The 13,531-nt window shown below is 49.1% G+C and overlaps 1 protein-coding gene across 1 annotated transcript; it reads right to left on the bottom strand.

Moving 5' to 3' along the window:
* Positions 1 to 10,702: 10,702 nt before the first annotated feature.
* LOC119305350 (transcription factor RF2a-like) lies at positions 10,703 to 13,078 on the bottom strand. The gene is made up of 4 exons (XM_037581888.1): positions 12,236 to 13,078; positions 12,005 to 12,137; positions 11,793 to 11,877; positions 10,703 to 11,165 (listed from the first exon to the last, which is right to left on the bottom strand). The coding sequence occupies exons 1-4, from the start codon at positions 12,973 to 12,975 to the stop codon at positions 10,957 to 10,959; spliced, it is 1,167 nt and encodes a 388-aa protein (XP_037437785.1). The 5' UTR covers positions 12,976 to 13,078; the 3' UTR covers positions 10,703 to 10,956.
* Between the last annotated feature and the right edge of the window lie 453 nt (positions 13,079 to 13,531).

Below are 13,531 nucleotides of genomic sequence, written 5' to 3'. Positions count from 1 at the left end.
ATTAATGATATTTAGCTCATGCCTTAACTCGCGAAATCTTGCTTCATCCAAGGGCTTCATGAAAATATCTACAAGGTTATCATGAGCGTTGACATACTTGAGCTCGATCTCCCCTCGCCTAATGTGATCCCGGATGAAGTGATACCAAATCTCAATGTGCTTCGTCTTGAAGTGTTGTACCGGGTTGAGAGAAATCTTGATGGCACTTTCATTATCACACCAAAGAGGCACTTTGTCACAAATGACACCGTACTCCTTTAAAGTTTGCCTCATCCATAGGAGTTGAGCACAACAACTACCGGCCGCCACATAATCCACTTCGGTGGACGAGAGGGACACACAACTTCGCTTCTTGGAAGACCAACTTACCAAAGAGCAACCAAGAAATTGGCACCCTCCAGAAGTGGACTTCCTATCCACTTTGTCCCCCGCCCAATCGGAATCCGTGAAACCTTCAAGCTTGAAATTTGCTCCTCTTGGGTACCATAAGCCAAAGTTTGGGGTATGAGCCAAATATCGAAAGATTCGCTTGACCGCCACAAAGTGACTTTCCTTTGGTGCGGCTTGAAACCATGCACACATCCCCACACTCAACATGATATCCGGTCTAGATGCACAAAGGTAAAGCAAGGAGCCAATCATGGAGCGATATACCTTTTGATCCACCGCTTTACCATTGGGATCGATGTCAAGTTGGCACTTGGTAGGCATTGGTGTAGAAGCCGGCTTGACATCACTTAGCTTGAATCTTTTAAGCATGTCTTGAGTGTATTTGACTTGGTTGATGAAGGTTCCTTCTCTTCGTTGTTTGATGTCAAAACCAAGGAAGAACTTCAACTCTCCCATCGAAGACATCTTGAACTTGGAGGTCATGAGAGCGGCAAATTCCTCATTGAAAGCTTTGTTAGGAGAACCAAAGATAATATCATCAACATATAGTTGGCATACAAACAACTCCCCTTTGACCTTCTTAGTAAAAAGAGTGGGATCGATTTGTCCTACTTCAAATCCACGATCTTGTAGCAACTCGGTAAGGTGGTCATACCACGCGCGTGGGGCTTGTTTAAGGCCATAGAGTGCCTTATCGAGTTGATACACGTGATCCGGGAAGTAGGGGTCCTCGAACCCGGGGGGTTGCTTGACATAAACCAACTCATTAATGGGACCATTAAGAAAAGCACTTTTCACATCCATTTGTTGCAACTTAAAGTTGTGATGGGAAGCATAAGTAATCAACAAACGAATGGATTCAAGACGAGCAACGGGAGCAAAGGTTTCACCGTAGTCGATGCCCTCGACTTGGGAGTAGCCTTGTGCTACCAATCTTGCCTTGTTGCGAATGATGTTCCCATGAGCATCTTGCTTATTCTTGAAGATCCACTTTGTTCCAATGACGTTGTGGTTCCCCGAAGGTCTTGGCACCAATCTCCACACCTTGTTGTACTTGAAGTTGTTTATTTCTTCATGCATGGCATTGAGCCAATCCGAGTCTTCGAGCGCCTCATAGACCTTTTGGGGTTCAACACAAGAGACAAACGCATGATGTTCACAATAGTTAGCTAATTGTCTACGAGTGCTTACCCCCTTTCTTAGACTTCCAACCACGTTTTCCATGAGATGGCCTTGGGTGGTGAGTTTGGAAGCAATCTTCGCGGCACGACGCTCTAATTCTTCCTCGGGAGTGGAAGGAGGAAGGTTAAATTGATCATCTTGAGCACCGTCTTGAGCTTGCTCATGATCTTGAACTTGCTCAAGGGGGAGAACTTGACCTTGGGCATCATTTGGAGATTCAACTCCATCTTGAGGTTGATCTTGCCCTTGGTCTTGTTCATGAAGGTGAGGGCCTTTACTTTGTTCTTCGGAAGCGTGTGGGTCTTGGGGAGGTGATGGCTCCACTTGAGTGGAGCATTGTCCTTCTCCTTTGGCCACAAGGGGTTCCTTAATGGGTAGGATATGACCAATACCCATTCTTCTTATGGCTTGGGGAGGAATTTCATCACCTACATCACAAGTACCACTTTGCTCCACTTGGGAGCTGTTATTTTCATCAAACTCTACGTTACACGTCTCCTCAATGAGTCCGTTGGACTTGTTGAGAACACGGTAAGCATGAGAGTTTGTATCATAACCAACAAATATGCCCTCATGAGCTCTAGCTTCAAATTTAGACAAATGAACACCTTTCTTGAGAATGAAACACTTACACCCGAACACTCGGAAGTACTTGAGATTGGGCTTGTTCCCGGTGAGTATCTCATACGGAGTCTTGTTCAAGCCTTTGTGGAGATAGAGCCGATTGGATGCATGACAAGCTGTGTTGATGGCTTCGGCCCAGAAGTTGTATGGAGACTTGAATTCCGCCATCATGGTCCTTGCCGCATCCATCAACGTCCGGTTCTTTCTCTCCGCAACACCATTTTGTTGAGGGGTATATGGTGCAGAATATTGATGCTTGATCCCTTCATCACTAAGAAACTCATCCAAGGTGTAGTTCTTGAACTCGGTGCCGTTGTCACTTCTTATTGTCAAGATCTTTGCATCATGTTGACATTAAGCTTCATTTGCAAAGTCGATGACGGTTTGTTGGGTCTCACTCTTCCTCTTGAAGAAGTATACCTAAGTGTATCTTGAATAATCATCCACTATCACCAAGCAGTACTTTCTACCCCCAAGACTATCAAAGTATGGGGGCCCAATGAGGTCCATGTGGAGGAGCTCCAAGGGTCTCTTCGAGTAGATGATAGTCGTGGGAGGGTGAGCCGTCTCATGAAGCTTTCCTTCGATACAAGCACTGCAAACACGATCTTTGGCAAAACTAACATTCGTTAGTCCATGGACATGGTCCCCCTTGAGAAGACTTTGCAAAGATCTCATATTGATGTGGGCTAAACGGCGATGCCAAAGCCATCCCACATCAACTTTAGCCATTAGGTATGTCGCGGTCTTAGTGGGTTGCTCCGAGAAGTTAACCACATAGAGACCGTTCTCGACATGCCCAACAAAGGCTACTTTAAGAGTCTTGCTCCACAAGAGGGCCACGGTATTAATATCAAAGAAGGTGGCAAAACCCATGAGTGCGAGTTGACGAACAGAAAGTAAATTGAACGCAAGGGACTCAACAAGCATGACTTTCTCGATTGTTAGATCATGAGAAATGACAACCTTGCCAAGACCCAATACCTTAGAATGTGAGGCATCACCCCATTAGACATTGGTGGGCATAGATGGGATATTGTGCATGTCCACCACCAAGTCCTTGCTCCCGGTCATATGATTTGTTGCTCCACTATCGAGCAACCATGATCCCCCACCAGAAGCAAACACCTACAAGAGATCAATGCTTGGTTTTAGGTACCCATTGAGTAATTGGTCCTTTGATGTTAGTAACAAGGGTCTTAGGAACCCCAAATAGACCATTCAATGTACTCATAAGGAGAACCAACAAATTTAGCATAAACATGTCCATCACTAGCACGGCACAACACATAAGAGGGGTTAAAGTCGCCGGCTTTGTTGGGAGAGATGGTGTTGCGCTCTTTGGCTTCACGGCTCTTCCCATTGTTCTTCTTCTCCTTAGGAGCACCTTCTCCCTCCTTCACAAAGGTTTGCATGAGCGGAGGAGGTCGATTGGTCTTGCTCTTCTTCTCCTTGATCTTCTTCTTGTTCTTGGACTTGGGTGCGAACCCAACTCCCTCCTTTCCCACAACTTCCTTTTGATTGCTCAAAAGGTCATTTAGGTTCTTCTCACCTTGTATGCATGACACAAGACCTTTCTCGAGTTGTTCCTTCAACTTGGCATTTTCCTCCACAAGATGCACATGCTCACAACATGGGTTAGTAGCATTTGCATTATCAATTAAGACCATGTGAGGAAATGTGGCCTTTTCCTTAGTTAGCTTAACTTGGAGTTGAGCATGAGACTCCTTGAGGGTGGCATGAGCACTTTTCAAGACCTTGTGGGCCTTGTCAAGTACATCAAACTCCTCCGTGAGTCTAACATGATCAACCCCAAGTTTAGCCTTCTCGGAAGCTAGAGCACGAGACACAACAAGAGCATGATCAAGAACTTTCTTTAGTTTAGCATGATCATCGTTGTGTGACTCCTCAAGAGTCAAACGATGCTCACGCTCTTCCTCAAGAGCATTAGAGAGATCCGATATCTCGTCGGCATAGTCACGACTATGACTTTCCATCTTAGTGATGGTTTCTTCATGAGCCTCGATCATGTCATTGGCTTCACCAAGTTGTTCCAAGAGAGCAACGGAATGCTTCTTGGATTTGCCCTTTAGCTTACTCATGAAGGACTCAAATTCATTGATCTCCTCATTAGACCCCTTACCATTATCAAAGTCATCCGTTGAAGGAGGGTTAGGAATAATGGTGGTTTTGATGTTGGGGGTTACCTTGTTGGTGGCCTTAGCCATGAGGCACTTGGCGGTGATGTTCTCGTTAGGTGCATCGAAGAGAGACACCCGAGGAGTTGAGACAATGGCAACGGATGCCATGGCCATTGTTTCACCATCTTCATCATCATCGTCATCCTCACGGTATTCTTCTTGAACCACCAACCCACGAGAAGGAGTCTTCTTGGTGAAGTTGTTCTTGTTGGGGAAGGACTTGGCTTTGTCTTTTCGAATGAACTTGCCACCATTGTCTTCCCGCTTCTCGTATGGACAATCCGCAACGAAATGACTGACATTGCCACAGTTGAAACAAGTTCTAACTCGTTGCTTCCCTTTGAGGCCACTTGAGTTGTTCTTGTTGAAGTTGGGTCTTGTAGTCTTCTTACTCCAAAACTGTCTAGAGGCAAGAGCCATGTGCTCATGATAATCATACTTCGTGTCCTCGGGGTTGCTCTCCTCATCTTCCTCCTCTTCTTCTTCTTCCACACTAACCTTGGCCTTCAAGGCAAGATTGGGCTTCTTTGCCCTTTGGGAACGGAGCACCGCATTGTCGGCGGTCTTATCCAAGATGTTCATTGCAACAAACTCATCCAACACTTCACCAGAGGTCATGGAGTGGAAGTCCGGTCTTTGGCGGATGATGGAGGACATGGCCTTGTTGTAGGGCATCATGGCCTTGAGGAACTTGCGCTTGATCCAGTTGTCATCCGTGTCTTTACTCCCATGATCTCGGAGTGCGATCGCAAGTTTGGTCACTCTTCGAAAGAGCTCACGAGGTTCTTCATCCTCTTTCATTGCAAACTCATCGGCTTCATCTTGCACCACTTCATAGTTGGAGCGTTGAATGCTAGCACTTCCTCTATACATACGCTCGACACACTTCCATGCTTCTTTAGCCATGACATGAGGTCGAAGATGAGGCAGATCTTCGGGAAGGATAGCATCTTGGATGATGAAGAGAGCACTCTCATTGAATTGGTTGTCCACTTCTTCTCGAGGGGTGAAGTTGCTTGGATCATGAGGATAGAAACCTTCTTCAATAATTCTCCAAAGGTTAGTATTCACATGTTTTAAATGACGCTTGAAGTGATAGACCCAAGAATCAAAATCTTCATTTTTCACATATTTAGGAGGAGGACCGGCATGATTCAAATGCGTAGAGGGGATCGGTCCTTTATACACCGGGGGTTCCACATGGGCATAGATGCCGGTGCCATTTCTACCACTAGTAGACGGACTCTTTTCACTATTAGCTTCCCCCTTGTTGGGGTTAGCATCCGTCACCTTGTTAGTGGGATCACCCACTTTCATCGGCGAGGTAGATAGTTTGAGTCCCTCTAGGAATTCAGTAAACATGCTTTTAACCTCGGCCATCATGGAGGTTTTCAATGTGTCTAAAGCCACATTGAATTCCTCATGAGAGACCGAGGTTCCCCCTTCGGCCGAAGACGAGACGGGATTCACACCGGAGTGCTCCTCCGCACCGTCGTTGACGTCAACCATACTCTTCGGACGGCAAAGTCCTTAATAAAGAGACGAGGCTCTGATACCAATTGAAAGGATCGATCTGGTTGACTAGAGGGGGGGTGAATAGGCAACTAACAATTTTTAGACTTTTCTTTAACAATTTAAAACTTGCAATGAAATAGGTTGTCTAGATGTGCAACTACGTGGACAACCTATATGATGCAAAGACAATGAGCACACAAGCAAGCAATGGATATAGCACAAGTAAGCTTGCAAAAGTAAAGGGATAAGATAACCAAGAGTGGAGCCGGTGGAGACGAGGATGTGTTACCGAAGTTCCTTCCTTTTAAGGGGAAGTACGTCTCCGTCAGAGCAGTGTGGAGGCACAATGCTCCCCAAGAAGCCACTAGGGCCACCGTAATCTCCTCACGCCCTCACACAATGCAAGATGCCGTGATTCCACTATTGGAGCCCTTGAAGGCGGCAATCGGACCTTTACAAACAAGATTGGGGCTATCTCCACAACACTTGGAGGCTCCCAATAAACCTGCGAAGCTTCACCACAATGGAGTATGGCTTCGAGGTGACCTCAACCGTCTAGGGTGCTCAACACCCAAGAGTAACAAGATCCGCAAGGGATAAGTGGGGGGAATCAAATATCCTGTGGTGGAAGTGTAGATCGGGCACTTGTCACCCAATCCCGAGCAAATCAACAAGTTTGATTGGCTAGGGAGAGAGATCGAGTGAAAAAGGAGCTTGGAGCAACAATGGAGCTTAGAGAGGGAAGAGGTAGTCAACTAGAGATAGAAGATGCCCCTTTTATAGTCGTGGACAAATTCCAACCGTTATCCACATGTTCAGCCCACGACACACGGTACTACCGCTCCAGGGGCGCGGTACTACCGCGAGGCTGTGCGGTACTACCGTGGCTGACCACAGTACTACCGTGACAGCAACACGGGCCGGAACTAGCCTGATAAGGGGGCAGTACTACCTCTTGCGCGGTACTACCACACCCACCTGCGGTACTACCGCAAGGCAGGAAAGTCACGGCCTGGGAAGGGCGCGGATGAAATAAATTACATCCGTGCCTACTTCCGCTGAACCGGAGGAGGTGCAAAAATCCGACGCGGTACTACCGCCCGCGAGGCACGGTACTACCGTGTGGGCGCGGATGTAAAAAATTACATCCGCGCCTACTACCGCGACACTGCGGTACTAGGTAGGAGGACCACGGTACTACGACTCCTAGGGAGCGGTACTACCGTGGGCCTCCGCGGTACTACCGCGCTGGACGAGCGCTACTACCGTGGAGGGCGCGGATGTAAAAAATTACATCTGCCCCTACTACCGCACCGGAGCGGCACAAGGCTAGGGAGCCGCGGTACTACCGCACCAAAAGGGCGGTACTACCGTGACACCCAGCGGTACTACCGCGTGTGCTTGCGGTACTACCGCAAGCACAACAGTAGTCGTCAGATTTCTGTACAACCAAGATAACGAAGGGAAGCTCCAAAGTGCAGGGAAAGGAGGAACAAGTGTACGTGTTGATTCCACCTAAACCTTTCCGACGCGGACCCCCTCTTAATAGTATGGCTCTCCTACGACTCAAATCCACCAAAGAGAAACGTAGAACGATGCCGACTTCAATAGTCTCCGAGGGGCACCGAATCGTCTCATGCCTAGATATGAATAACCTGAGAAACTCAAGGCACACGATTAGTCCGCAAAAGCATTGTCATCAATCACCAAAACACCTGAGGAAAGAATATGCCCTTACACCAGGGCTCTCCTGATAGAGAGAGAAACTTTAATGAATTCAGAATGTCGCCGAAGGGCGAGTGCTGAAAGATGTCCACGGCGGCGAACTCCATGATCGGCGCCCAATCGGGTTCGATTGGCAGGGGCGCGGAAGGTTCGGAGTCCAGATAGGAGTCCGGCACCTTGGAGTCGCGAGCTTCGCAAAGGACAAGGTTGGTGTTCGGCTCGATCACCGTAGAGATTGCAGCCCCCAAGGCGGTGTCCACCCACCCGTCCTCGATTGGCGTAGTCGGCTCCGAACTAAGGGTCGGAGCGGACACTGGGGCGGCCTCCTGGGCACTGTTCGACGGCAGAGCTAGATCATGCCCATCGTGACAGTGCGGCACGCTTGACTGTGGCTCGAACCCGTCGAAGATCAAGTCTCCGCGGATGTCAGCCGTGTAGTTCAAACTTCCAAATCTGACCTGATGGCCAGGGGCGTAGCTTTCGATCTGCTCCAGATGGCCAAGCGAATTGGCCCGCGGTGCAAAGCCGTCGAATACGAAGATCTGTCCGGGGAGAAAAGTCTTACCCTGGACCGCGTCGTTGTTGATGATCGGAGGAGCCATTGGGCCTAAAGATGACGACACAGAGGAATTCTCAATGAAAGCACCAATGTCGGTGTCAAAACCGGCGGATCTCGGGTAGGGGGTCCCGAACTGTGCGTCTAGGCGGATGCTAACAGGAGACAAGGCACACGATGTTTTTACCCAGGTTCGGGCCCTCTCGATGGAGGTAAAACCCTACTCCTGCTTGATTAATATTGATGATATGGGTAGTACAAGAGTAGATCTACCACGAGATCAGAGAGGCTAAACCCTAGAAGCTAGCCTATGGTATGATTGTTGTTCGTCCTACGGACTAAAACCCTCCGGTTTATATAGACACCGGAGAGGGCTAGGGTTACACAGAGTCGGTTACAATGGGAGGAGATCTACATATCCGTATCGCCAAGCTTGCCTTCCACGCCAAGGAATGTCCCATCCGGACACGGGACGAAGTCTTCAATCTTGTATCTTCATAGTCCAGGAGTCCGGCCAAAGGTTATAGTCCGGTCATCCGGACACCCCCTAATCCGGGACTCCCTCACTCGATGTCACCGATCTTGTTCAACATAGTAGTGGACATGTTGACAATTCTAATAGGAAGAGCTAAAGAAAATGGCCAAGTAGGTGGTATCGTCCCGCATCTAGTGGACGGAGGAGTGTCCATTCTACAGCACGCTGATGATACTATCATCTTCATGGAACATGATTTGGCAAAAGCAAGAAATATGAAGCTTGTGTTGGAGCAGTTGTCAGAGTTAAAGATTAATTTCCATAAAAGTGAATTGTTCTGCTTTGGGAGGGCTAAAGACGAACAAGAAGCTTACAGACAACTGTTTGGACGTGAGGTAGGTTCGTTACCTTTTACATACTTGGACATACCGATTCACCATCGCAAGCTATCTAACAAAGAATGGTAGTGCACCGAGGATTGATTTGAAAAGAAACTAAGTTGCTGGAAGGGCAAACTTATGTCATACGGAGGCCAACTAATTCTCATGAATTCGGTGCTCACGAGTATGCCAATGTTTCTCTTGTCTTTCTTCGAGGTACCAGTTGGGGTTCGAAAAAGACTGGACTTCTATCGAGCGCGTTTTTTCTGGCAGAGTGATGAGTTAAAACAAAAATACAGACTTGCTAAATGGGATATTATTTGTAGACCAAAAGATCAAGGTGGTCTTGGCATTGAAAATTTAGAGGTGAAGAACAGATGCCTTCTCAGCAAGTGGTTGTACAAGATATCTGTAGAGACTGATGCCACATGGGCCCAGATTCTGCGTAATAAGTACCTTCATTCTAAAACCTTACCCAGGTGTTGGTTAGACCAACCGATTCGCCGTTTTCGAAAGGACCGATGAGAGTGAAATCAGATTTCTTCCGTAGGACAAAATTTAGCGTTGGTAATGGTACTTCCACGAGATTCCAGGAGGATACGTGGCTAGGGGAGACGCCTCTAACTATCCAATATCCTTCTCTTTATAATATTGTTCAACCTAGAGATGCTTACGTTGCAATAGTATTACAGTCCAATCCTCTCAATATTCAATTCATGAGTACGTTAGCGGGAAACCGTTGGGAAGCTTGGCTCCATCTTGTGAGAAGATTGATGGATCTTCACCTTTCTCAATAGCCAAACCAGTTGCACTGGAAACTAACCAAGAATGGAGTGTTTTCGGTAAAATCTATGTATTTGAATATTATCAACTTTGGCTCTATCCCTCGATCTGTACATATTTGGAAAGTCAAAGTGCCCTTAAAAATTAAAATGTTCATGTGGTTTGTTCACAAACAAGTCATTCTCACTAAGGACAATTTTGCAAAACGTAAGTGGACAGGATCTTCAAGATGTAGCTTCTGTGGTCATGATGAATCTACCAAACACCTCTTTCTTGATTGCCCAATGGCCAAAATTTTATGGCGGTCTGTTCATATAGCGTTTAACATTACTCCTCCAAATACCATGCACACGTTATCTGGGACGTGGCTAGATGGAATTGAGTTAGAAACAACGAAGCATATCCGCGTAGGAGTATGTGCTTTATTATGGGCTATATGGAACTGCAGGAACGATTTGATTTTTAACAGAACAACACCTATTCATTTCTTGCATGTCATCTTCCGAGCCACTGCATTAATCCGTATGTGGTCGCTACTCACTCCGACGGATGCCAGTGAGTGTATGGTTACTGGGTCTATCCGTTGCAAGACGGTAGCTCGGCCTATTTTAAACCGGTTTGGATGGTGATCATGTAATAGGATAGTTTAGTTTCCTATCTATTATTTATTTCGCCGGTTGTGGCTATCCTGCTTTTATGTTTTTCGCTCTTTGAGAGCCCTTTTGCCTTTTGAGACTTGGACACGTTGTAGGACTATTTGCTTTTTAATAAGATGACCGCATGCATCATTCTGATGCAGAGACCGGGAGATAACCTCTTTTCCGAAAAAATATCTGAAAGTCGTTTCACACCGTGAAGCTACACACATTACTCAATACAGATTTTGATATATACTACAAATGAATTTAGTTCTGACATTTTAATTCCAGCCACAATGTGTGTTCAGGAAGGGACGAAAAGAACATTCAGAAAAAATAATACACTGCCGGAACATTTCCCCCCCGGACAGGCACAAACATCTATAGACGAGATCAACGTGCAAAACAAATGTGTTAGGAAATGTAGTAAATCGTTCAGATCATCTAAAAGGACTAGAACTTGATTGGGTTCTTCCTCCTGAAGCCATCAGTTTGACTCGCCATTCTGCTCCGGCTGCTCCAGCTGGTAGAACGGTATCTGCTGCTGCTGCTGCTTGTGCATCTCGAGCATCTGGTTCTGGCAGCGGAGCTGCATTTGCTGCGCCAGGTTGCTCGACGAGCCCGCGTCGCCGCCGCGCTCCGACGTCGCCGACTGCTTCAGGCGCTGGACCTCGCCAGTGAGCGCCTCGTTCAAAGCTGCTCAGAGAGAAAGGGAGGTGTTTCAGGATACCAAAATATAGCACTCCTAGAAATGTGGAATGTTCAATTAACAAAACAGATTAAGGATCCATGGCATCAATAGTAATGTGACGTGAATGATGAAACATGTAAGGTGATTGCGCCACTTGTGTTATCTTAGGACTGCCGGCCTCTTGTGACAGGGTTAGTGCCCGTCGACATCGTGACATGAACTAAGGCGACGGAGCCTTCTTGGATTTATTAACAAGTTAAATATTCTTGTATCTTGTATGGTAGAAAAAGAAGCAGCCAAGAAATGGATCCGGCGTCTGACGGAGTCGCCTCGTAGTCCGGTCATTCCAACAAAACGCATTATAAATCTCGTCCGGCTACATGCCGGCAACTAACAGCTTCGTCAGAGGACAAACTCTCGATGATTAGAAAATAATAACAACATGCGAGAGCCTTGCTAATCGTATCAGTGTCGCACTACTCTACATGGTGACGACTAACGGGCAAATGCAACCACGCCGGTGCACTACGACCGACCGACAACACAAACGAAATCGATGGTTTGAACAGAGTTGCTCTGAATTTTATTTTTTTTGTGTGTGCAAGAACTGCGGGAATTCGATGGTTGCTCACCGTCGCGCAGCTGCGCCTGCTGCTCCATGGCCTGCAGCCGGAACTTGAGCTCGTTGTTGTGCGTGGCCAGCCCCGACGAATCGCGCTGCAACAAAGAGGAAGAAGATAAAGAAGAAGATTTTAGCGCCATAAAAACTGTGGATCAAGGAGTGACCGGTGGCCAGGAACATTGCCTGCATAGTGCACGCACGGATGGGTGGTGGTGGATGTACCTGTAGATGAGTCAGCTGCGCGGAAAGGGTGGTGGCCTCCGTCTGCAGGATCTGCACCTTGTGCTCCAGCTCGGCGATGTACCGCATCCGCCGCTCCTTGGACCGCGCCGCCGACTGCCTATTGGCGAGCACCCTGCGAAGAGCAGGCGCAATCGGAGTGACATGTCATGTCAGTCCAGCTCGGGAGCAGTGCATTGATGTGCATTGTGATTAGCTGTGACGGGGGCCTACCTCTTGACGCGCTTTGGGTCGGCGAGGGCCATCTCGGCGAGCTTCTCGTCGGCCATGATCCGCTTCATCTCGGCCGGGGTGAACTCGCCGCTGCCGAACTCCAGGCTGAACTTGCTCGGCTCCCCGCCGTTGGCCGAGAAGCTCAGCTTCCCCATGAGGCTGTCCATGGACAGGCTCCGCGCGTGGCGAGCCGCCGCGGCCGCCGGCTCCCCGGCGGCGTTCCTCTTCTTGCCGGCCTCGCCCCAGAGGAAGACCTGGCTCTCGACGCCGCCGTAGTCCTCCGACTCGTTCTCGCTGCTGTCGGCGCCGTTCGCCGGAGGCATGCTGCTCCCGCGGCTGTCCCCGTCGGAGCTGTTCAGCCCGTCCATGCCCTCCATGCTCATGAACGCGTTGAACAGCTCGTCGCCGCCGCCGCCTCCGCCGGCGCAGGGGAGGCCCCAGCCGGACTCCGTCTTGGGGGACGGCGGCGGGAAGTAGCCGAACGGGACGTCGCTGCGGGACCGGCGGTGCGCCTTGCGCGGCGCCGAGTCGTCCTGCATCTGCATGCACGCGTCCGCGACGTGCAGGGAGTGGGAGCCGGCCCCCGAGGGCGGCGTCGGCGGCAGCCCCGCCCGCTGCCTGCCACCCTGCCCCTGCCCGGGCGTCATGCTCCTGCCGCCGGCCGCCGCGAAGGACGTGGGCGGCGGCGGCACGGCGGCCGCCTGGACGTGGCGGTGCATCAGCTCGTTCGTGGTGCCCATATTCCTGGCTGGCTTGGCAGAGCGGTGGCGCGCGCGTTCTCGTCTCGTGTCGTGTGTTTGCGATGGGATGGAGGTGGTGGAATGATGCGCTCGTCTTCGGCGGAGTTTGTTTCGCGCGGGGTGCCCGTGCCCACGCGGTTTGGAGGGCGTATTATAATCGCTGCGTGGCCGAGACAGGAGAGGCCTTCCCTTTTTCGTCCAGGTGGTGGCCCATCATTCCGTCGTGGGATTCTGCAGCGAGCCGGCAGGCGGCAGCGGCAAGCAGCAGGCGCATCCGCTTCGGGCTGCCCGCCTGCCCAAGTTTTTTTACAGGGTTGGATTGGAAGAATGCTCAAAGAGTGTAGTACTCTACTCATCTGTAGACTGTAGTACTACGGTTCACATACGCATGTCAGAGCGAGTAGTCAGGTACTGAAGTTTTTGCCACTGTGGGTGCTGTTGATCGTGGTTGTTCTGAGGAATGCAGTTGGGCAGCGGTACCGGATGAGTCACTTGCCAATTTACTTACTTGCACGCGTTGCTTTCATTGCATCAACAACCATCAACCTGGTTTGAA

The sequence above is a fragment of the Triticum dicoccoides genome, chromosome 1B (genome assembly GCF_002162155.2).
Source record: "Triticum dicoccoides isolate Atlit2015 ecotype Zavitan chromosome 1B, WEW_v2.0, whole genome shotgun sequence".
Classification (NCBI taxonomy): domain Eukaryota; kingdom Viridiplantae; phylum Streptophyta; class Magnoliopsida; order Poales; family Poaceae; genus Triticum; species Triticum dicoccoides.
This window is presented reverse-complemented; position numbering and strand designations above follow the sequence as displayed.